Below are 27576 nucleotides of genomic sequence, written 5' to 3'. Positions count from 1 at the left end.
CTTGCCTTTTTATTTTTTAAATTGTTAAGTTAGAATTATTCGATTTAGTATTGCCGATTTGTGTCTTAGTATTATGGAGTGGACGCATAAAATTCTATCATATCTAATATATATATATATATATATGCACACATACTGATCTAAGAAAAAAAGAAAAAAAAAAGATTTAGATGTAGTATTTAGGAGCTGTATTTTAGGTTCTTTTTTTATGATTTTGTTATATGAATTTTTTTTCTAAAATGAAAGTGTATTTTTTAGTTAAGTAGTCATATAGTTGAATCTTCAAAGAAAAAGAGAAACTTAAAAAATTAAAGGGGCTAGAATTAAGTTTTGTCAAAAAAAAATTATAATACAGGTGGGCGCTATCAATACACCAATAACATAAACCTTCCTTTCACGTAAATTGCTTTGAATGGGTAAAGCAATATTTTTTTTCTTCGTGGGCCCGATATTGATCCTTTCATACCTATTGTTTGGAATAGGTGAGATGCATTTTCTATTGCAAAAAGAGAGAGGCGAAGAGCTGTACGCCTGGCCCAAAAGTCCATCTTTCTATTTCAATTATGCTTTTTGGTTGATTCCATTATTTACACAACGGGAAAAAAGAGAAGACAAACTTTTGGAAATTCTTTGGCATTTTCCCACTTTAATTGAATAATTGGGGTAGTGAACTGACTCAATTAAATCTCTAACATGGTATTTGGAATCTTGTTCTGTTTCTAACTTTCTATTACTCCATTCTCAGCATAGGGCCATCTTACCAAAGAGGCAAAGATTTCAAGTGGTAATTAAAGGTACACAGTTGATGCTACAATGGTTGTTGGGCCACATGAAGAGTCAATGGGCAGAGAATTATAATCAGATAACCTATCACAGATGAAACTTCTAAAAAGTTTTTATTATTTTCTCTTTTCCTAGTTGCCTTCACAATGTTCCTCTTATCCATATCAAATGACACTAAAACAATACTAAATAGTGATTGGTGGAACCATTACTTTCCCCCCTGATTCAACCTGGACAACCAAAAGTGATCCCCGTATCCTACCTAGACAACTACATGTCACCGGTTTATTTAACTTGGATTAGCATATGCCACACCCAGATTCAACCTGGACCTAACCTACCAGCGTAACCTGCCCTAACCTTGAAGATTTTTACTCAATTTCTAATACAACCTTCATGCTTGCAAGGAACTCTAATGACAAATTTTCAATTTTTTCATAAACTATTGAAATGACATATTGTGATTAATTAATGCATAATAAAAATGACATCCATATATGGAAGTAATAATTCACAAATTACAACTTGTTACCTAAGCAAGTTTGTGGAAAAAAAAAAAAATTCGAGACTACCTCAACCTACATCAATCATAACTCTTAAGCAGTAAGCAAATCAATGGTAGAAGAAGAAAATATTTGTATGACATGACACAAACCGACCATTAAATCTCATCATGGTCAAAATTCCTCTCGCTTAAGGAACCTTACTAAATTCAATAATCAACAGTTCAGAAAATGAGAGAGAGAGAGAGACTTGGATTTTACACAAGAACATACGAAATTTCGTATAAATAAATAAGTCACACTAGCCATATATATATAGTTTTTCTTTTGATAACAACAATAAAGTCACATAAGCCTCATTAGATAGACTCAACTGAAGAAATTTCTGTGCTGCTGCATTGTTATTATATTACATTACGTATGAAAATTAAATCAACATGGAAGTAAAAAAAAAATGCCAAATCTTATGATAAGATGCCCAGCCAACCTATGCATATACTTTCATTTTTTAACTCAATAATAATAAAAAAACACTAATCTTCCTTAAGTGATACCTTGAATCCAATAGGGTAGCTGTGCTTAAAAGTATGAGTAATTTCATGGAAATGGTATAAGTGCAAACTCGGGAATTCTCGGTGGATTGCCAAAGGGGCTCTCGTTAACGTAATTCCCTGGTGGATCATACACGCAAATCACATACAAACCTCCATTCTTACAATTGGTTCGTGCACACCCAACACGCTTTGTGTCTCTCCACACAACCTGCGTGTAATGTCCACACATATGTCCTTGAGCGCACGCTTTTTTCCTTGGATCATAGTACTTTTTCTCTTCCACCCACGATTTCACCGCCTCAGATGGTGTCCAGTGATCATGCTTAGCCCAGAAAAGGTTTTCTCCGTAAGGACCGTAGGAATGGACCATCCTGCAATCGAAGGCACGCTTCGCGGCCCAGCGGCGAGCATAGCGGGCAAGTTTCCTGTTCCATTTCAATGGAGGCTCATCGTACATTTTCCTTACCTTGTTGTGGGCACTGAGAAATTGCTTCGAAAACGAGTGGCGTTTTTTCTTCCATGCATGATGGGCATTGCCATATTCATGGTGCTTTGTTATTGATTGAACATTAATTTCAGGAGAGCCATGCACACGGAGTTTCTTGATCGGTGCAATGAAATCAATTTGTTGGGTATTTTCTATTTGTTGTTGCGCCGAGGCGCCAAGAATGAGGAGGAAAATTGAGAGAATTATAGCAAGAAAGATTTGAACTTGCCCCATTTTTTTTTCTTGCTTTTTTAGATTTATTTTCTGATTTTGAGGTTCTTGCTTTTGATTTTTTGGCTGCTCTCAAAAATCCGCGAGCAGCGGCAAGAGGGCCGAGGGAAGAGGAATGAAAAATGCTTAATTTATACTTTGATTTTAGCCTCTAAAAATACCCCATTTTTTCAACAAATCTTTACCATCTTTATATTTTCTTTGATTTCTAAATTCTAATGATTTGATTTAATTTTCTGTCAGGGTTTCCTTTAGTTTTGTTGTACGAGTTTTAATCACGTGTAAGTATCCGTTAAACGTTGATGTTTTGTTATTTTTAGTTTACTGTTACGACATAATACTATAATAGGCTTGTTATTTGATTTATGTTACTATTTATTATGTGTTCTGAGAGTTTTTCTCTTGGATTTAAGGTGCAGAGTCTCTTAGCGGTTTAGATTGGGCGCGTTCCTACTTCCTACTTTGTAGGAATATAACGTTGTAATCAGAGATTCAAAGTATTTAGGAGGTTATAGGAATATAAGAACTTGCCCTTTTTATGGTACAAATTCTTGAGTATTTGGAGGAGGTGGTTTCTTCCGAGTAACCATAAAAATCAGATTGCATTCCTTCATCCGTGCAGTGGTATCAGTCTATCAGAGCCTTGCAATGGACCAAAGAGTGGAGTAGATAGATAGATAAGACTATGGAGTCTCTTTATGTTGGGCAAAAGAATCTACTGAACCAGATTATAGAAATGTTTGGGAACGATGATGCATGGGGATTACATGCGGCTAAATCCAAGAATATTTCCTTATTTGCTAAGTTAAATTGAATTTTTTTTTTGGAATACAAAATGGGTTCTCGGGTGTAAACTCATCAATCTTATGACACGTGAGAGTAATGAGTAAAAACCACATGTATCATCTGTGTCTTGATGAGATTATCATCATGGGTACAACATATTTGTCAAAACACCACTACTCGAACCATTCAACTTATGTCAAGTAGCATGTGAAGTGATACGAGAACTACCAAGCTATGCCTATAGAATGATGCACTATGGCCTATGGGCATGTCCTATCTAAAATGTTTCTTACTCACGATAGAGCTTTAATCAATTGTTTTAATTTTAGGTCTGACTCCAAAACTTGGCTTGCTATGAAGAAAGGGGCAAATGTGTTCAAAAGAGGCTCAAAGTTATAGATATGATAGAATTAAATCTATGACATCAACTCTATGATAATTACTTTTATTATCAAATTAAGATATCAATTAATTTTTAGTGTAGTTGTAGTACACTTTCAGTTTAAATAGATCGGTGGTTTGCTGGCCCACTCAACAGAGGAGAGGAAGAACTAAAAATCAAGGATGTGGTTTCATTGAATGATTGAAACTATGATTGGTTTTCCTTCTGCCTTCTAAGACAACTGAACTGATGATAGAGATAAAAGCAACCCTGGTGTTGCTTTTTGTTACTTGGTGTTCCACCGTTCCTTTACTGATGGTCAATTTGACTTGAAGAAAACCTCCAAAATGACTTCATTAAAACCTAGCATCGATGTTGCCTTTAGAAACCAGCAGACTTGGAGAGTTGAAGTAATTTTATATGGTTATTTTTAGGAACATAACTTTTACTACAATTATTTAAAGTAATCAATTACGAGTGGTAAACAATTACTTTCACATAGATTCACCACTTTTTTTTTCTACCACTTACAAGTTACAATTAACTACTTCAACAAAAATTTTTAAAAGTTGTATCCTTATACTTTGTCAATTTCAAAAGTTCGAGAGTTTCGTAACATAGTGCAGCCATATGAAGAGCACTCAGCATGCCTACTTAGTGTCCTATTTTAGATATGGTATACAAATAATTGTCCACGAGATTGTCCTGTTGCTAGAGATTTTTGGATTGCCCTAGGTTTTTCCTTTCTACATAACCAATTCTTTAGTACACATGTTGCAGATTAATTGAGGATTAACAACTGCTCTTTAGTTGTCGATTCATAGGGATGGATCCAGGAGTTCAAGCTTGTTGTCGAAGCTTGCCACTAAATAATTCTCTAAATTCATATATTTACTTGTTCTTAATTAATTTATTAGTTTAAGCATTGTAGTGTATGTGACATTTTATTTTAATTGTTGACATTTTTATTTTATTATGCAATTGTCTTTGTCTTTGATATTAAAAAAATAATAATAATAAAATACTCTAAACTAAAAGACAAAACCTACCCAACTTTGTTAATTATTCAACCACAACCATACCCATTAATGCTCTGCTAGATTTTTTTTTTTTTGATGGGATTGCTCTGCTAGATTGCTACCCATTAATTAACAAATCAATGCTCCAAACTTTACTTTACTACTTCCCCTATTAAAATTAAGGCAAGAAACTAAGAGGGTATTTGGTTTAGTAATTTTCATAACTCAAAACTCAATTTCCATCACCCATGTCTCAAAATTTGTGGGTTCCACTAGAACTCAAGTTGTTTGGATAAGTTTTTATAACTCAATTTCTATCATTCAAACTCAAAAAAACTGAATTTGAGTGATAAAATTTGAAAACAACTTTTGGTTGTTTTCAGATTATGAGAATTGAGTTAGGGTGTCATTTTTATATGAGACCCACTTCTTTGTGTTGTCCACATCATGTTAGATTGGCATTTACTCTCTCCAACGGATCTTTTCTCATATCTCCTCTATTACCAGTGCTCTTCAAACTCTCCATTCTCATCTTTTTTTTTTTCTTCTCTTCAAATGCATACACCACAGCTACCCACTGACCCTCCAAAGCTTCCCACATCTGCCCACCATTGCCACCACTCACCAATAGTGGGCCGAAAGAAAAAGATCAAGATCTAGGTTTGATTTTGGTTTGGTTTTTGAAAAATGGAGTTTAATTTGGGTTTGATGTTTCTAAAGAATTTTTTTTTTTGGGTTTTGGGGTTTGTTTCAAAATGGAATTTGATTTGTGTTTGATGTTTCTAAAGAAAATATTTTTGTTTTGGGTTTTGGGGTTCATCCGCAAATGTACAAAATTGGGTTTGTGCATGTGGGGTTTATGCATGTTCTATATTTTTAGATTTGGGGCCATGGATGAAGCTAATGAAAACAGTGAGTTGGTTGCTCTAAGCTTTTAGTGTTTGTGAGGAAGTGAGTTTGATGGGGTTGGTACGAATTGTGGGAGGAGGCTAGAGCTTTTTTGGGTTTCTTTGATGGTGGTTACTTATTTATTTATTTATTTTAGACATTGTTGGTGGGTTTCTTTGTTTTGATGGCAAGTTTGAGTTTTCTTTGGAAAATTTGTATGAAATTGGAAAGAAAGAAAGTAAGAAATGAAGAAATGAAAGAGAAGGAAGAAAAAGAAGGCGCACGCGAAGGCAACTGCCGTTCTGACCCAACATAGTAATTGGGTCCCACCACTTTGTACAAAATTGAGTTCTAGAGACTAAGATATGAAGCCAAACAAGTTTTAGTTTGAGTGAATGAAAAATTAGAGTTAGAGAAATGAGTTATGTAAATTGAGTTTGAGTTATGACAATTGAATAATGAGTTATGAGTTATGGATGATGCTCAATCCAAATAGGCCCATAACTTTACTATTAGAACAGGTTAGAGACACTACAACAATGAGAGAGAGAGAGAGAGAGAGAGAGAGATCATAGAAATCAAATCAACTCTATAAACACAATCAAAGATTCAAGTGTAGAGATGAAATACTTGTAACACAAGTAAATCTAGTAAAAACATGACAAGCACGTGCACACACACGCGCGCGCACACACACACACACACACTCTCTCTCTCTCTCTCTCTCAAATGAATTATTGAATTTCTTTTTGAGAAAAAAGTCATTTATTGTTATAATCGTTTAAGTATAAGTCTATTATCCAAAGTTTCAATAAATTTAAAATTTCACTCTAACTAAAATTTTATTACCAAAAGTGCATAGTAATTTAAAATAAAATTTAATATTTATTTTGCAAGTAAAATTAGTGTATTGGGGGGGGGGGAACGTCGGCTTTTTGGGATAACGTAAAAAAACAATCAATATTTTTATATAAAAGAGAAAGCAAGAAACTATTTATTATTATTATAATATTTTCGTATAAAATAATTCTTAAATGAAACAATAATAAACTTTAAAATTTAAGTGAAATTAAACTAGTTTAAACTATTTTCTTCACCTTACTACATGACAATTTATAAAAACTTAGTCATACGACTTGTTAAAATAGTTATATAACTGAAACTAAACATGAATGATTTCTTCAATTATCATATAATAGATTGAAGGAAAATAACTCTAAAATAATTTGTAGAAAAACTTTTTGGAAATTTAGAATGAAACAAAATGGAACAAAAAAGAGAAGAAAAAGAAGAAGAGGGGAGGCATTTACATGATTGCCATGTACATCTTGTAGTCAATTTCAAATATCTTTATGAATGTAATGCTGCATCTGACAATTTAAGAAATATCTTTATAATTAAGGTAAAATACCGTTAATGATGAGGACGAAAAACCACCAGTAAGCCACACAGTCCTCACAAGGTTGAAACGATATCTGTACAACAAAAAGAAAAGACCTAACAAAGAGCACCAGTGTGGTGCCGGCCAAAAACCCTCCGAAAGTCAAGTTAAAACTTTTCGCAACCCTAGAGTGCCAAAGTTGAGTGAATTATGTGTACCTCGTATTTCAAGGGTTCATGGGTTTTTATAGTAGAGTTAGCCTCCGTTTCTTGCGCACCACATATGTTTCCTTCTAGGGAAGATCCTCTTTGATGAGCGTATATTACAGAATCCATTACTCATTAGAATTCTTCTCATATTGGGATTCTTTATAGTTAATCTTGAGGCGCAATTTAATTTCATTTAGGAATCATTGGAACTAAATCAAAACAGATGACTGCCACGTGTCGTTTACATCCGTCCACTGTGTGTCCGTGCATCTTGGATCCGTCAACTATTGACCTGCCGGCCTTATGTCGTCGCATTCAGCTAAAACTATCTGTCACCTACATTTTTACTCCTCTTCAGTTAATACCCTTAAAATTTTGGCTAATGTCAACCAGGTTCAAAACATTTCAAGACTAACCAATTTGGTTCCTAAACTGTTACTCATTTTTCTTATCTCTCTAATGGTAATTAGAGACCAAATTGATCAGTTTCTAAATGTCTTGAACCTGGTTGTCATTAATCCAAACCTAGCGAGTGTTAACTCCTCTCATCCATTGATTACACAATTCAAATGATCCCAAATCCTAGCTTACTAACCCAGTCGGTCTAGTGGCAAACCGGACCGGGCCAGGCCACAGAGGTGGCAACTTCTCTTTCTCCACTCGTCCAGAAGACCATCAAGATCAAGCCACGCAACCACTCGTATCAATCTAACCGACGTGGCAAAATCACCGAGCTTGCACGAAGCATCCCCGCGTAACATAGACGCAGCCCACAGTGCAAGCAACAACGCGCAATGCGAACCGGTCAGCTCCCACTTTGCTCAGCACTAGTCACAGCTCAACGAATTCCCAAAACCTCTCTCCCACGCAAAAAACCAAAACTCTCCAAACCGCCATACCATACCCACCAAACCAAAAATTGTCAGCATCATTCGATCAATCCGAGGTTGCTTTTCGAAGATTCTAAGAATTATTTTTAGTTTCATACCAAACTAATCTCGCTATGTCGATTCGGTATTTGTTGAATTCTGGGGTTTGTTCTGCGTTTCTCTTCTTCTCAGTCTTCCTCGGCTGTTTTCCAGGTAAACAATCAATATGGGTCTTTTTTTTTTCTTTCTTTGTTTTGGTTTCAGATCAGATTGTTTTGTTGTGTAAAAATGATTCTAAAATGTGTGTGTTTGGTGGTGACTGACGGTGTCGTTTTGGGGGGGAAGGATTGGTGTTGTCGGCGGATGTTACATTGAGATCGATTGAGATAAACAAAACCCACGAGTGGTTAAAGTCAAAACCAACGGTTTATTTCAAGTGTAAAGACGAGAACATGACGGTGTTGCCGGATGTGAAGGAAGCCCATGTCTTGTATAATTTCAAGGGCCAAGAGTCTTGGCAGGTTCGTGATCAAACTTCTTTTTTTTTTTGAGAAAATTCGAACATGTTTTGTCGTTAAGCTGTTCCTTAAGACATTATGGGCCCTTTGGTACGTGATTTTGAGCCACTATTTTCAGTTTTTAAACAACATTACATATATTTTCACACTTTTTCACTCGCACATATTTCCAAAAAATACAAATAACATTACTAAAACAATATTATCAAATGTGTTGTCTTAGAATGCCTTTCTAAGATTTCAATTGTGTTTCTTTTAAACATGAATCTAGTTCTCGCAGGTGGGTCAGTTGCGCGTAGGTTTTACTGGTTAGAGGCAAGTCCAAAAGATTCTTCTTTAGAAAGGTTTCCTACATTTAAAAATAAAAACATGAATGATGATGTTTTTAGTTTCCAACATCTTGTTGTATCTCTTCTATTTGCACATAATTAAGGTATGACCCTGCAATGTTAAAGCTATTAGATATTTTGGTTGTGGATGTAGGAAATTACATAGCGAACGGAACCTAGTTAATTTTACTTGTCTAGGAGCTATTGCATTACAATTTAATGGAATTATATTTAGAATTGGTTTGTAGCTGTCTCTTTTTGTGTGTAAATTTCATCCAAACTTAGGACAGCTCGAATCTACTCAAAATGTAGTATTTTTCTGTGAAATTTCTGTTCGCTATTAATATTGATGCCAATGAGCTCTAGCTTAAATGACACCTCTTTTCCTTGTAAGAGCAAGGTGGAGAGTGAGGTCGTGAGTTCAAACCCCACCGGAATGCATGTGTAACTCACCTATTAAAAGAAAATAGTGATAAAACACATGAAAATGTATCTGCATATGTCAACTTCATGCTAGTGTGTTCTTTGAGTGATTAAGTATTTCTTGGTAATTGGAGTTTTGGAACGTTAGCTTTCTTAACTAATACTTCTTTGAATCATAAATTCCTGTTGGGAGACCAAGTGTGACATTCTTTAGAACTGCTAATGAAATTACATTCTTTATGTTTTCAGCCTCTGACAGTATTTTCAAGTGAAAAATGCAAGCGATGTGGATTTTATGAGGAGGATAGATTTAAATCAGATGACGTGTTTGAAGAGTGGGAGTTTTGTCCTAGTGATTTTACACTTCCTGATGGGAAATATATCCGAGTCATGGAGAAGGAATTTAGTGCTACTTTTTTGTGCTCAGAGTGCATTCCTTTTGCAAAACGTGAGTGCTTCTTACTTTCTTACTTTGAAGGCCCTTTCACTGCATTTTATTCTATATTATCGTTTAGTTCAAGAGTTTTGGTGCGTTTGTACATTCCATAGCACCATCCATTTCTGTCCTCCATCCCCGCTCTCCCGCCTGGGCGCGGGGGCTCTTTTTAAATGAGTAGTGACTTCATTCTAGAAGAGACTTTTCTGCCTCGTAATGTACATCCAGATAAGTTCCTCTGGGTGCCATTATGTGGCTTAAATGACTATGGATACCAGGCATTACAATTGAAGGGTTTGTGGATTTAAGGATAGGACCCCGTCAATCATGTTGTAATTTTCTGCTTTAGTGGATGTAACTTTTTCATTATAACCAAGACTTGTCATTTTTATATCTGTTTGCATAAGCACTTGTCTGCATGCAATGTCCATTGATAAAATCACAATACATTATATTCTAGTCCAAATAATAATTACAACTTTGGTAACCCCATTTTTTGTAGTTTCCAATTCTGCATCTGACTCTCATGTAGGGGAAAAGCGAATGCATGCTGCTCTAATCATATTGATCAGCGTTGTGGTTTCAACTGTATTCATTCTCGGAGTGGTGACTGCATATAAATACTGGCAAAAGAAGAAGAGGGAACAAGATCAGGCTCGGTTTCTGAAGTTATTTGAAGATGGGGATGACCTCGAGGATGAACTGGGCCTTGGCAATGTATTATGATGAGGGATAAAACTTGGTTACCTTTTGTACAGAAAGTTTATCTCATATAAATTTTGTAACAGGAAACAAAAATTGTGGACTTTTGAGTGCAATCTAGCAGTGCTGAGAAAAAATGTTACTTTAACTGGGAGATCTGTGCCATTGTGTCTTCCAAATATGTCTTGGGCAACCTTGTATCCTTCAAACTGTTGGTGGGTGTTATGATCTCTCGTAACCATGCCAACAGATGCATGAGTTTATCAAAACAGGTCAAGGGATGCCTGCCTCAGCCCATACAGGGAGTGTAACTAATTGCTGGCATGTACATAATGAGAATTTCAAGGTGCATTCTGAACATCTTGAATCAGCAGTTGTAAGATCATATACATTGTTTCTACCTAATAAAAAACAGAATAAATTGAACTCTGGTGGGTGCATAATAGAAAATGGGATGACTGTCAATTTAACTTTGATGCAACAATTTTTTTTTAATTTCTCTTTTCCCTCTCTCAAATTGACTTCATTCCATATGTTATTGATACAAATACTGGAATTTTCAAGCTAGTAACATGAATTATAATAGAAAATACAGAGGAATGACAGAAGTAGAAGGCAAAGAGGACCAATGATGCGTAACTAAATCAACTTAGAGAAAACATCCATGAATTAAACAAGGTCCAGCATAGCATGATTGGGCATTGTTTGCAGTAACTACAACTATGTTTACTGTGTTTTGTAGGATTCTTGCACTCAAATCTACCTGAGATTCATAAATTCTACCAAAAGAAGAAGATAGAAAGAAAGATCTTTTGTGCTAATTGTGTCCTCTTCCACTTATTTGCTTTATCTCTGCTCAGTAGTGTTCTACTGACCAGGTAATTCTTGATTTTTCCCTAAACAGGCAAGGCCAGTAGCCAAAAATGCCCTCACAAAGTCCCAAGTCATCCAGATTGTAGCCATATGTTGTTCTGGGATGTTGCCTACCATAATCATGTGAATCTTCCTCTCCTCCATATGCACACCAAGGATTATAATCACTAACAAACTGGTTAGCCGTGTCTTCAGGATAACTGAAATAAGTATCATGTTCTTCACCAAGAGAGAAGTCTTCCATCTTCCCCAAACTGCTCCCACATCCAATGTCCTGAGTACCATCTTCGAGGGAGTAGAAATTATCTCGCTGCCAATCACTGAAACAACTTGACCAGTTCCAATTGTCGCCGTAAGCCAGCTGTTCTTCCTCATAAGAATCCTCTATTAGTCCATTCTCATTCCAAGGTCCGCTTATGAAATTATCCTCTTCTGTTCCACACAGTGAAGAGATGAAACCATGAAATATTCCCTCTTCAAAAGAAAATTTGGGGTTGAAAACAGGACAGGAATAGAGATCTTCATCATTGCTGGCAATACTAGAACTATCACCAAATAGAGTTGGAGGATTGTGAATGGGTTCCGGCTCATACATCTCCTATACAGAGCTAGTTATTGCGTTCTAACTCTTCAAACTCAGTTATATGGTCACTCTTTGCAACTAGAATTGAAATGTTTTTTCTTTTCTTTTCTGAATTAGAAAGTGTTCTATAGTTAGGAAGGGACGTCAGTTATATACTGTGAAAAAGTTTATGCGGCACAATCTAGCACAACCCATTGATGAGAGATTCTATTCTAATATATGAATTGAATTCTCTCTCACAAATGACCAATAATTCGTTTGCCTACGTAGAGAGTTTGATTGGATTTTTTTTGGATAAGAAAGCAGCTATAGAGATGGACATCACAAAGTGGGTTGCCAGAGCATCGTATGCAATTTCTTTCATTACGTCATTGAGATGAAAATAGCATCATCCACTTGTTCAGAAAAGTTTCACGCTTTCGGTCACAATCCTTCTTGGATACCCCTATTAAAGTCCTACTCAAAATTTACACACCACGCATGTGTTCCTGTCATTGGATTAGATAGGGGTGGCAAAATTTGACACGACCCGCGAACCCGACACGACACGACACGAAATTAGCAGGTTATGGGTTGAGGCTTAACGGGTTCGTGTCATATTCGGGTTGACACGACTAACCCGTTTAATAAATGGGTTGGGTTAGGGTTGAACACATAACCTTGTTTGGCCGTCGGCCGTTTAATTAAATGATATTTTACCAATATACCCTTCAAACTCTAGGTATATAAACTTATTAGTTGTTGTGATTTATTTTCTTTGACATATTGTGATTGATTATTTGTGATATTGAGATATGCTTTAACTTTGAATGATTATTTGTGATGCAGTTACTCGTTAGTTCTAAATTTTATATTAAAAATATTTATTTGTTTGTTTTTTCATTAATTTTTATTTTTCATTTTGATAAAATATGATAAACAGGTCGACACGACTGACCCGTTTAATAAATGGGTCGTGTTAGGGTTGAGAAATCTTGACCCGTTTAATAAACAGGTCGTGTTAGTGTTGACCTATGTAGTCGAATACTCATGACTTGACACGACACGAATCTGACACGCGAACACGAATTGCCACCCCTAGGATTAGAAGTTTACCCTCCTAGACCCTACTACACTTAGGTTCCAGACCTCTCTAAAGTTGACAGGCATGAATTCTAACATGCGAAATCCTAATTCATGAGAAATCAGCATGCCCAGCACAAGTTCGGCTACCATTCGGTATTGCATGCCAGTTCCTATTGCCCAACATTCCTAGCATGACAAACAAAAAAATTGGCATGCATAAGTGGCAAAAATGGTGCTGCTCTGCCGGCTGTTTCAAAGCCGTGTTGCTTACTCAGTGGCTAACAAATGGTGAAAGCTTGAGACTCATCAAAATGCCTGGTCTCAGATGCACACGTAGTACATCCGGCTTTGCATTCTGTGCACAAAGGACACAAGAGGCAAGGTGATATTTGTGTAATGGTTGCATAAAATGGGTGAGTTTGGTTTAGCTTTTTAAAATTGGGCTGTGAGGTGAGCTCTAGATGGGTGTTATCCTCTTATTTATCAAAAAGTAAAATTGGGTTTTCAATAAAATGTTTGGGCAATTTGGTAATTGAAGACAGCCTTCAATGGTAATATTTATGAACGCGCATTCGCTTTTACAAAAGGCTCTGAAGAGCTGTTTTGTGTTAAAGTGCAATTCTTTCATATTTCAAAACGCAGCTTTTTAGTAAAAGCAGCTTTTAAAATCTTACCAAATGCATATATTATTTATTTGGTTTCAAAAAGTACTTTTTGCCGGAGGAAAGTGCAAACAAACGGGCACAATATCCTTTCTCACATTGGGTGAGTCCCACTAAGAGGGATATTGCTTACAATGGTTTCACAAAATAATAGATTCATGAGGTGCTAGAGAGACCCTGATAACCAGGCAATACTCACTTGGTCAAATCCGAAACAGACCATGCTCATCAATTGAAAATTCTCATTTTTTAACTAATATTGAACACAGGAAGTCAGACCCAATCTTGACCATCAACAATCCAAATGTAAAAAAAGAAAAAAAAAATGATCAACTAACCAAAACGAAAATCAGATTGCATACAATTACAACAAGATATCGCCATCCTAGTATGAAGCAAGACATCATGAAGAACCCATCAACAAAAAACAAGAAAGAAAGCCAAGATCTCTTAAGGTCTCAACGAAGATCAGGTTCCTTAGTCCCATTCCCATCTACAAGATTTGGATGGTGTGCTATATGAATGAATCGAACATAATCTGAAATCTGATGGAAACGACGCCTTGGAGGATATGCTGGAGATGGTGAGACATCATCTGGCACCAGTGGCCTATCAACACCATGAATTGAGCAAGATCCATCAATGTAAAGATTCGGGACAACGACAGCAACATTATTGAAGAATACCCTTTTGCCATCATTGCCGACAATGAGAGTTGTGTTGTGGTGGAGAGTGGGGAGGGTTGTGTTGGCTGGAAGTGTGAGGAGATACTGATAAGGGAGGGCTCCTGCAGTGGAAACATGGCCAAGGAGGGTGTCGGAATCAAGGGGGTGGTTCACGAGGGTGGTGTCTGGTGGTGCAAGGTACATGAGGGGGGTTGAGTAGGTGGTAGAGGTGGTGATATTGTGGGCACAGAGAGCATGGGCGAAAAGGGCAAAACCATTTAATGACAGAGAGGTGGCCATGGCATCTGAGCAGAGGGCTTCAATGGCGGGACTGATTGCAGAGAAAGTTACAAGTAGTAGCACGGTTATGGCTAAGTTCGTACAGATTACCTTGGCCATTTGGCAGAGAGAGAGAAAGAGAGGAGAGATCAAAGAATGATTAATCAATCTTGAACCATATTTGTGTGTTTTCTTCTTGAATAACGGTTTTAACAGAATCTGGTGGAACTAGTATTGTCTATTGAGGAACCTGCTAGTGTAGAAATTATAGTCCCACGTGCTTTCTCAGGTTGAATCAACCTTAATAAGCGTTACCTCTCAGATTTTTGACCAGTTAGCTTCATCTGTTAAGAAGCCACTTCAGGGAAAATACAGAATATATATAATTGAGCGCCACTTACCAAAAAAGGGTTAAAATAGTGCCCCCAACCCTGCATTGCATGGTTCAGTTCAATAGTTTTTATTCTATTTATAATTTCTTTTTTAATATATAAGTAAGAAGAATCAAGTTATTAAATATGGGGCATTTTGAGAAAATATACAGATGAACTTCATTGAATTTGTCTCTCAGATACATTACTGGAAAGTGGAAACATGAAAACAAGAAGAAAAACTGCAATAAAGTTTTATACAAAGTATTGTGATTGGAATTTTTAATAATCATGGCTGAGGAGATATTTCGCCTCAGTCTCTTGATCAATCTAGTTAACTGAGTCCAGGTATTGGCCATGTTTCACAGATATTATGGCAATCTTGCTTGTGAAGGGCCCAAGGAGGGAGAGGATGAAAATGTTTTCAAAGGTGAATTTTAAGGTTTGCTTGCTAGTCAAAAAGCTACAATACCAGCTACACCATTGTTCCCAAGCAGTTCCCTCCATGCTTGGAGCATTAGAAGCCTTACACGTTTTCTTTTCAATCCTGCAAGACTTTTCCTTACCAGAAGGGAGAGGATGACATTCAATCCCTGTTATACATAGAATATTGATCCATTAGCTGATGGATTCCTCATTGAATGCTACTCTGACTTACCTTAACATAATAACTCTAGTGAAGGACAGAGGAGGGGTGTTTACCTAAGGCATTTTAAGCATCGAAGTGCAAAATGATTTAACTAAAACCGGAGCTCTTTATTGAATGGTTGAAGTTATCCAACTCCTTTGATTGGGAGCCATAAATTTCTTTGATGGTATCTCTACAAAAACTGCATCCAGGACAAATGATGAGGCAAACTCATGAAGATTTTTATCTAGGATAGAGAGCTTATTTCCACAATGCTTAAAATATGAGATGGAGATAATGAATAAACCTGCACGCCTCCTTGTTAAATTTCTTCTTCTTAATTCCAAACAATGATTGGAATACTTCTGGTTCCACACGACAAAAATATGGACGATCTGCCAAAGAAAAAAAATCCATAAAGTGAAAGAGTCAGAAGTAGAAACTGCTGAAGGATACAAGCAAGTGGATGCTCACCATTGTAAATGGAGCATGTACGAGTTCCTTTATCAAAGTTTATACACCATCCATCTGGACCCATTAAGCTTCTGTAAAGCTGTTATTAACAACATTGATATCAAAGACAAAAGGAATGCCTAAGATTCAGAATCAAATGAACATGATAAAAAAATCACAGCACAATGCATGAAGTATCCTGCTTATTATAAGACCAGAAGAATGACTTACGTAATGGAGACAATGTCCAGCCTACTTACAGTAACAATACACGCTAACCTAAGATTTCAACAATTTAGCACCCGAGAATCAACCAAATTCGTTCCAATCATGCCTTACACATCTCATGTCACATTCAACTACGTAATGATTTGGCTAAATATATTAGCAAATGTGAACTTGAATACATTATTGACCCATCTTTCTGGACAGCTCCTGCTGTCAATTAAACAACACAGTACCAAAGTCTGTCTGTTTGGTCATGTTCTTTACTAAAACTCTTTTTTTGAAATATCATGAAGTTCTGTCACTGTAGGGGAAAGAAAAAAAATACAAAGGAGCACAATCAGCTCTAGACCACACCCCAATAAATGCATTCACTAGTTCAAATCTCCCATTCACCCTTCCCCTAGGCCAAAACTCACTTGTCTTGCCAACCAAGTGATTTAAACCCTTTTGCCGAGAGCCTTGTAGCTCAACTGACACTTTTTTATGTATCCAATCAAGACGTCTAGGCTTAAGTCCCCCTCCTCAACTATTAAATTATCCACAAAAAAAAAAAGTATGCACATGTCATCATATCAACAAACAATTCTAAAGACTCCCAAGACCAAAGATGTGCTAAAAAAACAGTATTTGAATGTATGTAAATCTATATTAATAGAAGTACTTCAGAGAATCAATAAAAGTTGAGGTTTAAACAAAGGAGGTTCATTTTCTCATACATATTCTGAGCAAAACAGTACTAAAAAATAAAAACCCAACCTCAATGTCACGAGGGTCAGTGAAGATTTCCTCAGGGGTGGGAAAGGAGGGACCCTTGTCGAGCTTGCAGCAGGCCCCACAGCCCTCCACGCACCGCCACAACGGCTCTTTCCTCCCGCCGCCGAAGCCAACACTGCTCGGGCTTTTCTTTCCCTTGGCTTTCATGTTCGCCCGTGCCACAGAGCATACGGTGCTGCAAGTGGGCAGTGCCATAGCGTGAGGCATTTCGGGCTTGTTGATGTAGAAAAAAAGTACAGGAGGGGTTTCCTATGAACAACTCGAGTTTAACCCGTGAAAAGCTTGTTGATGTTTTTTTAAAAAAAAAATATTTTGTAAATGAGCCAACAATCTTTATAATAGACTAATGAGGACAAAATGGCCCCAAAAAAAATTATCTTTTGCTGAAATATTTAGTAATTTACTTTTGTTCGGGAAATATTTAACAACCTATTATTTTAATTTGACATGTATTTGAGTTTTTGAAATGAGAGTTTCACAAAAAAAACTAGGAAAAAATGTCCACACACCTCCTAAACTTTAAACTAATGGCTATTACACTCTTAAACTTTTATTTTGACCAATTTACTCTTTAAACTTCACATATTTGCCAATTCATTGCATCTGTTAGTTTGTTGTCAAAATACTAACAGAATATATGCTTGAAACGCACGTGATATTAAAATACCAAAACCAATAGTCTAAACCCTAGTGGAAGAAGGGAGAGACATGTTTTGAGTGTAAGAGAGAGATACACTAAGAACCAATGCATCATCCCTCTCCGGTGCCAGAAAATTTTTTCTTGCCTTCCATGGTCCTACCATGCCTTTCAACAACATATATGGATCACTGTTTGATTGCCACCATGACACTGATATTTGCATTCCAAAGATTTCCCAAGATGCCTCAGTTTTGGAACTCTGTTTTTTATAATGCGCTTAATTTACAAGGCTGGAATGTCGAAGTTCACTAGTGTTTTACCCTAAGGTTTTCAGACCCGAACCGTTCATTGAACCGTAAAAAGGAGAGGATCAAGGTTTTTGAGATCGAACCGGGGTTGAACTATGATGACGTCATAATTAATTAAAGCTTAAATATAGATATTAAATTTATAAAACTAGCAAAATAGACTAATATATCTATTTATGTGAGAGAAATTTAATGATTTTCAAGCATATATTTAATAATTAAATAAGAAAGTTAATAAAATAAAATAATAACCATGAAAATATTAAAATTTATGATTAATTTTTGAAGTACAGTTGAATATCTTTGAAGGATTTTAATTATAATTTGTTTTTATTCATTGTAAGAGATGGATAATCAATATATATATAAAAGCAGAGATCTCATGCGGGAGTGCATGAGGTCCTGCCAAGTGGCGCTCTAATTTTGCATTTAGCCTCTTTTTACCTCTTTCATTCAGTGTTTTTTACTGTTACCCAAAAGTTCACATTAATTTATTTTACTGTTATCTTATTAATATCTCATTAATTGCCTAAACTTACACCACATCTTTCTCTATTTTTCATGTCTTTTAGCATAACCACTGTTTTAGTATTTTTTTTTTAAATAATAATAAAATAAAATAAGTAAGGACTAATAGTAATAACTAACGAGATAAGACCCTTGAGAGAGATAGAGAAACACAAAAATGTTGTGGATTGTTAAATAAAATGCATTATTTCACTATATATTACCAAAATAATAGACCTAAGATTAACAAAACATTTGAAAGAGAGAGAAAGAGGAATCTGAAGGGTCACTACCTTTGTTATACTGGCCTCCCACCACCATCAAGATACTGAAACCCCTGCGGGTAATTTTTTTTCTTTTTTCTTTTTAAATTAGGGGCTTAAATTTGATTTAGGTTTAGGTAATTTGGTTGGATAGTTTTTGTTTTGGGTATATAAGTAGAGAGAATATTTGGTGCACAATGTAAAGTCATATTCTACCATGGTTTAATTTTAAATCATCTATAAGACATATGCATACACACTTGCCCACACCATGTCTTAATGCTACACTATCGACGAGTGGAAAACAGTCAGAGAGTTGGGTATACTTTCATTTCATGATATGAAATATGTGAACACTGCACAAATTAGTTGATTTTCATGATCCGGTTACTCTTTTGCATTTATTTTTGGTTTCATAATTAAAAAAAAAAAAATCTTACCTTAAGAAAGCTACAAATATGCAGTGAAGTTACTAAACTAATTTTAATATTTCAAAATGTATATGTTTTTTTACTCTAATATAGTTTACTTTTTCTTTATAATATATGTACAATATTATCCAAAACCGTCTTACATAAAATATTACAAAATTATCTATGCATCGCACGGGCAACTTACTGGTTTAATTAAGTAGAATAAAATTGTGTTAAGTTGTTTTTATTATAAAAAAAAATTGCTAAGGGGTTGGACTGTGGTTTTTAGGGGTTCAATCCCAGTTTTAGGGGTTCACGGAATTGCCACATATGCCCGGTTCTCTATGCTTAAAAAACCGAATTTCCATCCAGTTTCTGGTTTTCATGGTCCGGCCTCCCGGTCCGGTCTGGGTCTGAAAATCTTGTTTTACCCTTCAAACATTGTGTGACTTCAATTCAGTTCTTTTTTTCTAGTCTGACTAACCAACCACCTAAACCTTGAATTGCGAGTTGTATTTAACAAACAAATCAAAATCCAACAAGTCCCCATCTAAATTAACAATCTTTACCAACCTAACAAAGAAAACTAACCAAAACCCACCAATCAATTCCAAATCCCAACAACACAAACAACGAAATTCATCAAACCCCAGAATTTTTTTTTTTTGGGTCAAAAAATGAAACAATTAAATAAAAATTCCTCAATCAATAACTAGAAAAAAGGTACTTTAGTTTGTTTGGGTTTGGAGATCAAAGTCTGGGGAGCGCAATCCCTTATGTCTAGATCCATTATAGCCTTCTTAAAATTGAAGCTAATTGGTTTTAGAGATTAGAGACCTTTTTTTTTTGGTGTGTAAGGTGTCGATCGATAGGTGCTGTTGACAAGTGAAACAAGAACTTGAACAGCAGGCCAAAAATTTTTGGCACTAGAGAGGGATGATGCAATAATTCTTACAGTTTCTCTCTCTGACACTCAAAATGTTTCTCTCTCTACTTCCATTGGGGTTTAGACTTTTGGTTTTGGAATTTTAACATCACGTGAGTTTCAGGTGCATATTCTATTAATATTTTTATAGCAAACAAACAAATGTAGTGAATTGACAAATGTGTGAAGTTTAAGGAGTAAATTGGCCAAAATAAAAGTTCAAGGGGTGTAATAGCCACTAGTTTAAAGTTTAGGGGGTATTTGGACATTTTTCCCAAAAAACTACGGTGGCACCCTCTGACCTAAATTATTTTAATTAAAAAAGGCCAAGTGAAACTCGAGTTTATGAAACTCGAGTTCCTTGTAATGTGTTACTCGAGTTTATAAAACTCGAGTACCATAAAACTGAGGTCTTCTTCACTTCAGCGCGTCCCACACGCATAAGGCCACATCTCTGACATGAAGTAAAACATGTGAGACAATCTCCTTAAATAAGTCTTTGACTTGTCTACTCTGATAACCACACTTGCTCTTGAGGGATAGTGTGGTTAACTGGTTTCAACTAAGGCTTGGGTAAAGACAATGAAATTGGAAAAGAAAAAGAGATGTACAGAGACAAAGGAATCTGAGCTTGTTTCTTACTTGTTCAAAATTTTAAAGGAACTCGAGCTTCAAGAGCTCAAGTTTTATATTATAGAGAACTCAAATTTTTAAAATTCGAGTTCCACATGAACTTTTAAATTATAAAATGACAGATCAGCTTTTGCCACCGTGTCACATTTTTTTGGAACTCGATTTTTATAAACTCGAGTTTTATGTAGAATTCAAGTTTCATGAACTCATGTTTTAAAATAATGGTAAATAGCTAAATATGTTGCAAACAGTAATAAATTAATAAATATTTCAGTCAAAGATGGTATTTGGCTATTTTGACCAGACTAATTAAGTTAAACTAATAATAATTTTAATGAAATGAGGATTTGGATCCCACTTATATATAAAAGTAATATTATTGATACTTATTATATAATAGTGTATTTTAAGTTTTAAAAATTAAAATGATATATATATATAAGTAACATTATAAGAGCAAAATTGACAGTTTAAATTTTTTTTAACATAAGTGGATCCCTTCACCCTCCAAATTCTCTTGGTTTGGAAGAATTAAAAATTCAAACCCCTTCCATATACTTTAAAATAGGACAAAACTTAGGTACAATACCTTAGGTGCTATTCCTCAGGTTCCCCTCTTAAGATTCAGTTATGTGACTACTTAACTAAAAAATACACTTCCATCCCATAAGAAAAAAATTTCACATGACAAAATCTCAAAATGTAAACTTACGGAACAGCACCTAAGTACTGTACCTAAGTCTTTCTCTTAAAAATATAATCCAGATAAGGATAATTAACACCCCTCATCCCCTCTCCTCTACTCCCTCCTCTGCCCCCCCCCCCCCCCCAATCCAAACACAAAATGGTATATAATGGTAGTCTTCTCAAAGCCCCAGTTCCCCATTCTTTCTAGGGCCTATGTTTATTTAAATGTCTCATTAGAAGTTTATAACCCGCTCTCAATGTGGGGGATTTTTTGTTGTTCATATATGGATGTTGGACAGGAGGAGATGCAAAAGAGGTTATTGCTCACGGAAGAGAATAGTGAAACAAATTAGATTAAGGAGCATATGTTGAGAAAACCTCAAGGCAAAGGTTACTATTGTCTGATTGGAAAGCTTCTCCCTAGTGGATCTTTTATATAAAGAACACCCTCCATTGAAAAAATGAAACTTAGAAAGCGATTGAAGTTATGGTTAGGTTGGATCAAACACCCTTGAATCAAAGAAGTGCAAATAAGGGGAATCAGAGTCATGTGGAGAACATACAATTTTGAAAAATGACAGTTGTATAAGATCGATTGTTCACATGTAATCATAGCTTCTTGTGATCAGCATATCAATGCTTACCAATGTATGTTCCATTTTATAAACTCACTAAAAGGCTTGCCCACAATGAAACACAATTTCAACTGATACCGCTAGTGGGTGCTAAACTTCCCCAAATGATATGTTGAAAAGAAAAGATTTGTTGAAAACATGGAACTCATCTTTTTCAAAGATGATTTCCACTTGGGTATGATGTCTAGTCAACATAACGAAGGTGTAGAACTTATCTCTTCAAGAGACGAAATTTCAAAGAAAAAATAAAGAGAAAACCTTTTTTTTTTTCAAATTTCTTTCAAAAGTCACTATTTTGGCAATTGTTTAACAAGATATTTTATTGGTTACAGTTGTCGGTAAGCATGAATTCGTACCGAGGATTGACTACTTATTTGTTGCAAGTATTGTAGAAAATGAGAGAAAATTCTTTATATGAGGTATCAAAATAAGTTAAAATTAAATTTTTTCTAGACATGCCAAATGCACTCTCTTTTTTTCTCCCTAGACATTCTGCTTAGGCGCGCTTTTAAGCTTTGTTTGGTTGGAATAATTATAGGGAGGATGGAAAATAAATGAGAGAAAAGTGGGAAGAAAATGATGTTTGTGGTTGTTTGGTTTACAGTAGAAAATTGGAAAGATTTTGGTGGGATCCATGAGTTTTCTCTTCTACCCCACCAAAACATAATCTCCCCAAATTGGGAAGAAAATAGAAGAGAAAAGTGGGCAATATATTTGGACAAAATTGCCCACATTTCCTTTTTACTTTTTTTTGGCTACTTGGGCCAAAAGGTGCTACCCAACCTTTTCTTTTTTCTTCTTTTGGGTTTACGTTGTTGTTGTTGATTTTTTATTTAGTGTGATACACTATCTATTACCTTTTTTTGGACATTATTTATTTATTATTTTTTATTGGGCATGATTTCTTTTTCTTTTTTTTTAAATAAACATGGATGAATTTCTTTTTTTTTTTGGTTAATTGCACATCATTTTTAATAAAACATATGAGTAAATTTATACAAACTCTATTTTTTATCCTTCCATTTATCTTCTCAACCAAACAATTTTTTTTTTCATTCCTTCACTTTTCCTCCATTCTAATAAAAAACAATCAAGTGAAACTAAAATATCTTCTATCTTTCCACTTTTCTACTCTCTCCCCATTTTCTATCCTCACGTTTTCATCCTCTCAACCAAACGGATCCTTAAACTTATAAGAAACTCAATAATAATAATAATAATAATAATAATAATAATAATAATAATAATAATAATAAATGAGTAGTTATGTGACAAAGTGGCACGACACAATAGATTTCTCTATTTTAGAGAGACTGTTGGACCTTCATTTTAAGGGTCTCTATTTTAGAGAGACTGCTGGACCTTCATTATAAGGGTTTACTCTGTAAAATAAAGAGAATTGTGGCTTTCAAAGAGGCTCTAAGATTCATAAGCCATTCATAATGCTTAATAACTCAACCATGCAATGAGAGAGAAGGAAAATATCATTTGGCATGGGTGCTCTCGTGTGTTCAAGCATGTAGAAGCAGTTGCTAGTCTTGCAGCTCTTGCAAGAGTTGGAGTGGCCTTCCGCGGGTAAGGTCAGGGGGTGTGGTTTCCTTTTCTTCTAAGGCAGTAACATCGTCATTGGGTGGACAATGAAAGAAGTTTTACAAATGGCAGAAGAGTTGGAAGTGTTATGGAGGAAGTTATCCTTCACGGAGGAGGAGGGTGAAGGAATTGAACTTGGGAGCAGCAGTACCAAAGCTGCAAAAGAGGTAGGAAAAAACTGTGCTATCATGAAGATAATGACCCACGGAAGCATAAGCCTAGATGTTCAGAGAAAGAACTTGAGGATGTTGTAGAAAATGAACAAGGGGGTAAATTTCTCTGAGCTAGAGGTAGATTTGTTTCTAGTGGAGTTTGGAGATGGGAAAGAAAAGAAGAAAGTTCTCGATATGTGCCCATGGAGTTTTGAGAAACAACTGGTGCTAATACAAGATTTTAAAGGAGAGTTAACCCCAAAGGAGATTGAGCTAAAATGGTCGCCCTTCTGGATTCAAATTCTCAATTTACCTTTAAAGAGTAGAACAAAGGAAACTAGATGGGCGATTGGATCCACTTTGGGGACAGTTATGGAGGTTGAAGTCCCTGAATCAGGAGTGCACTAGGGTAAATGCCTTAGGATGAGGGTCCGGATCGATGCCACAAAAAGACTCATCTGAGGCAAACAAATCACCATTGAAGGAGGTGAGTCCAGGTGGGTTCAGTTCAAATATGAAAGACTCCCCAACTTTTGTTATCGTTGTATAAGATCTATTGTTCACTTGTAAATTGTAATCATAGCTTGTTGTGATCAGAATATCAATGCTTACCAATGTATGATCCATTTTATAAACTCACTAAAGGCTTGCCTACAATGAAACACAATTTCGACCAATACCGCTAGTGGGAGCTAAACTTCCCCAAATTGTATGTTGAAAAGAAAAGATTTGTTGAAAACATGAAACTCATCTTTTTCAAAGACGATTTCCACTTGGGTATGATGTCTAGTCAACATAACGAAGGTGTAGAACTTATCTCTTCAAGAGATGAAATTTCAAAGAAAAAATAAAGAGAAAACCTTTTTTTTTTTTTTCCAAATTTCTTTCAAACTTCATTAGAGCATTCTTATCAAGCCTTTTAAAAAATTTTGCATTTACCATCTCAAAACCTATATTTATAACATATACCACATTACTTTACAATATTACTTACATCAAAACTTCTATTTTTTTAACAATTCATTTAAATATTCTTTCTTTATTATTTTTTATTCATTTTTTTTATTATTTCTCACTCTCCCCCTGTCTCTCTCTACCACTGTCTTTCCATCTTTCTCAACCCGGTGAAGCTTCTCCCTCCCTCTGATATTTGCTCTCAAAACCTCCATGGCTTGAGCTTTTCAAGCTCATCACCAATAAACAGCCACAGCCACAGCCACAGCCACAGCCACAGCCACAGCCACAGCCACAACCGCCACCACCAACCACAACCTCAACCCCCAACCACCAAAAAAAAAAAAACTCATGGCACAAACCAAGAAGCTTCTCCCTCTCTGTGATATTTGCTCTCAAAACCTCCATGGCCTGAGCTTTTCAAGCTCATCACCTCTAACCACGACCATAGCCACAACTACCACCACCAACCACAACCTCAACCCCCAACCACCAAAAAAAAAACCCACAGTACAAACTACATCGAAAACCCACCACAAAACCCACCACCCCAGCAACCCCGATCCTCACCTCAACCTCGATCTTCAACCCATGGTCTCAACCAACCCCAACCACCATCAGACCCAAACCCACTTGCAGTCATCAAGACCCATTAGACCCACTAGAGAGAGAATTTGAGAAGGAGAGATGAGAGAGAATGAGAATGAGAGAGTGAGAGTGAGATTGACAATGATAGTCTGAAGAGAGAGAAAAAAAAATATTAAAAAAAAGATAGCAGCTTGCTACTGTGCAGTCTAAAAAATGAGAGCGCACTGTAGCAGTATTGTAAATTTTTTACAATATACCAGTTTTCATGGGGTGCGTGTTTTGGGGTTCAGCTGCTAAAAAATAAGATTTTTAGCATTTGAAAGGTTTGATAAGAATACTCTTATTTTGGCATAACAAAAATCGCCCGAAAAGAAGAATTGAGTGGAGAGAAACATGAGTTGTCATGGCTGAAAGGGTGAAATGGCTACAATGTCAACATAAAATATTCTATTGGTTATAGTTGTCGATAAGCATGATTTCGTACTGAGGATTGACTACTTATTTGTTGCAAGTATTGTAGAAAATGAGAGAAAATTCTTTATATGAGGACTCAAAATAAGTTAAAATTGACTTTTTCTAGACATGCCAAAAGCACTCTCTTTTTTTCTCCCTAGACATTCTGCTTAGGCGCTTTTAAGCTTTGTTTGGTTGGAATGATTATAGAGAGGATGGAAAATAAATGACAGAAAAGTGGGAAGAAAATGATGTTTGTGGTTGTTTGGTTTACAGTAGAAAATGAGAGATTTTGGTGGGGTCCACGAGTTTTCTCTCTTACCCCACCAAAACATAGGCTCCATTTGGTAGAGTGGTTTAACATGTTTTCGGTTTTTAAATAATATTACACATATTTCCACAGACTTTTCCACCCACACGTATTTTAAAAAAATACGAACAATGTTACTAGAACAACGTTATCAAACGGCTCCATAATTTCCTCAAATTGTGAAGAAAATAGATGAGAAAAGTGGGCAAAAATATTTGGACAAAATTGCCCACATTTCCTATTTACTTTTTTTTTGGCAACTTGGGCTAAAATGTGCTACCCAACCTTTTTTTTTCTTCTTCTTCTTTTGGGTTTACATTGTTGTTGTTGATTTTTTATTTAGGCTCCGTTTGGATAAGGATGTTTGTGTCAGGTCTGGAGTAAAGTCACGTTTTTGGCCTTTTTTTTTAACCAGCGTGTTATGCACTGTTCATGACCAATGAACAGTAATAAACAGTAAAAAAAATTATTATTTTTAGTTTTCAGCAAAATTAGTAGTATCCAAACGCACATTTAATGTGATACACTATATATTACCTTTTTTTGGACATTATTTATTTATTTATTTTATTGGGCATGATTTTTTTTTTTTTAATAAGCTTGGATGATTGTCTTTTCTTTTTTGGTTAATTAGACATCATTTTTTATAAGACATGAGTGAATTTATATAAACTCTGTTTTTTATCCTTCCATTTATTTTCTTAACCAAACAATTTTTTTATTTTATTTTTTATTTCTTCACTTTTACACCATTCTAATAAGAGAAAACAATCGAGTGAAACTAAAATATCTTCTATCTTTCCACTTTTCCATTATTTCCCCATTTTCTACCTTCACATTTTTATTCTTCTAATCAAGCAAATCCTTAAACTTATAAGAAACTCAATATAAAAAGAACAATAATAATAAAGAGTAGTTACGTGCCAAAGTGGCATCACACGATAGATTTCTCTATTTTAGAGAGGCTGGTGGACCTTCATTTTAAGGGTCTCTATTTTAAAGAGACTGCTGGACCTTCATTTTAAGGGTCTACTCTGTAAAATGAAGAGAATTTCGGCTTTCGGAGAGGCTCTAAGATTCATAAGCTATTCATAATGCCTAATAACTCAACCATGCATGAAAGCTCTAATACGTATTTGAGCATTGGATTCCAACGCCAGTGGCTGTTTGAGATCACTTTCTAATACTTGTATTGCAACTTGATGAAGAGAAAAATCATGTAGATCTGGAGATTACCCAATTAATGGTCTGGTGTTTATCTGGTGACAATTATGAGAGTCAGTTTTGCACATAAAAGTACAAATTTTGGTTGAAAACTTTGTACTGATTAGAATAAGAACCTACCTAAGATACCATATCTTAGGTCTTTCAACAAGTATCCCATTTCCTCGCAAAAACAAGTCAAACCAAACCCAATATCCTGGACAATATCACCAA

The 27576-nt window shown here is 35.5% G+C and overlaps 2 protein-coding genes and 1 long non-coding RNA gene across 4 annotated transcripts; 1 reads left to right on the top strand and 2 right to left on the bottom strand.

The window, feature by feature from the left end:
• The first annotated feature begins 8071 nt into the window (after positions 1-8071).
• On the top strand, positions 8072-10929 carry LOC142609443 (uncharacterized). Of its 2 annotated transcripts, none has more exons than XM_075781028.1 (4): positions 8072-8305; positions 8438-8613; positions 9612-9810; positions 10301-10929. In XM_075781028.1, the coding sequence occupies exons 1-4, from the start codon at positions 8227-8229 to the stop codon at positions 10522-10524; spliced, it is 678 nt and encodes a 225-aa protein (XP_075637143.1). In that variant the 5' UTR covers positions 8072-8226; the 3' UTR covers positions 10525-10929. The 2 variants fall into 2 exon arrangements, with proteins under 2 accessions (XP_075637143.1, XP_075637144.1); XM_075781029.1 differs by having other exon boundaries at positions 8086-8305; positions 10331-10929.
• Positions 10930-15153: 4224 nt separating this feature from the next.
• On the bottom strand, positions 15154-17372 carry LOC142610924 (uncharacterized). Its single transcript, XM_075782909.1, has 5 exons — positions 17064-17372; positions 16101-16179; positions 15934-16021; positions 15701-15828; positions 15154-15591 (listed from the first exon to the last, which is right to left on the bottom strand). The coding sequence occupies exons 1-4, from the start codon at positions 17286-17288 to the stop codon at positions 15735-15737; spliced, it is 486 nt and encodes a 161-aa protein (XP_075639024.1). The 5' UTR covers positions 17289-17372; the 3' UTR covers positions 15154-15591; positions 15701-15734.
• A 9974-nt stretch (positions 17373-27346) lies between these two features.
• On the bottom strand, positions 27347-27561 carry LOC142610235 (uncharacterized). Its single transcript, XR_012839793.1, has 2 exons — positions 27484-27561; positions 27347-27398 (listed from the first exon to the last, which is right to left on the bottom strand). It is a non-coding gene; the product is annotated as an uncharacterized LOC142610235 (long non-coding RNA).
• Positions 27562-27576: the final 15 nt, after the last annotated feature.

Source organism: Castanea sativa, chromosome 9 (genome assembly GCF_040712315.1).
Source record: "Castanea sativa cultivar Marrone di Chiusa Pesio chromosome 9, ASM4071231v1".
In the NCBI taxonomy this organism is placed as follows: Eukaryota; Viridiplantae; Streptophyta; class Magnoliopsida; order Fagales; family Fagaceae; genus Castanea; species Castanea sativa.
Note: the sequence above shows the minus strand (reverse complement) of the source record. Positions and strands in the feature narration are given on the sequence as shown.

Coding starts and splice junctions, on each gene's coding strand:
- LOC142610924 (XM_075782909.1), bottom strand. CDS start 17,288: ATGCCTCACGCTATGGCACTGCCCACTTGCAGCACCGTATGCTCTGTG. Junction 16,022..16,100: donor TACATGCTCCATTTACAATG/GTGAGCATCCAC, acceptor TTTCTTTGGCAG/ATCGTCCATATTTTTGTCGT. Junction 15,829..15,933: donor TTTAACAAGGAGGCGTGCAG/GTTTATTCATTA, acceptor TCCTGGATGCAG/TTTTTGTAGAGATACCATCA.
- LOC142609443 (XM_075781028.1), top strand. CDS start 8,227: ATGTCGATTCGGTATTTGTTGAATTCTGGGGTTTGTTCTGCGTTTCTC. Junction 8,306..8,437: donor CTTCCTCGGCTGTTTTCCAG/GTAAACAATCAA, acceptor TTGGGGGGGAAG/GATTGGTGTTGTCGGCGGAT. Junction 8,614..9,611: donor AGGGCCAAGAGTCTTGGCAG/GTTCGTGATCAA, acceptor TTATGTTTTCAG/CCTCTGACAGTATTTTCAAG.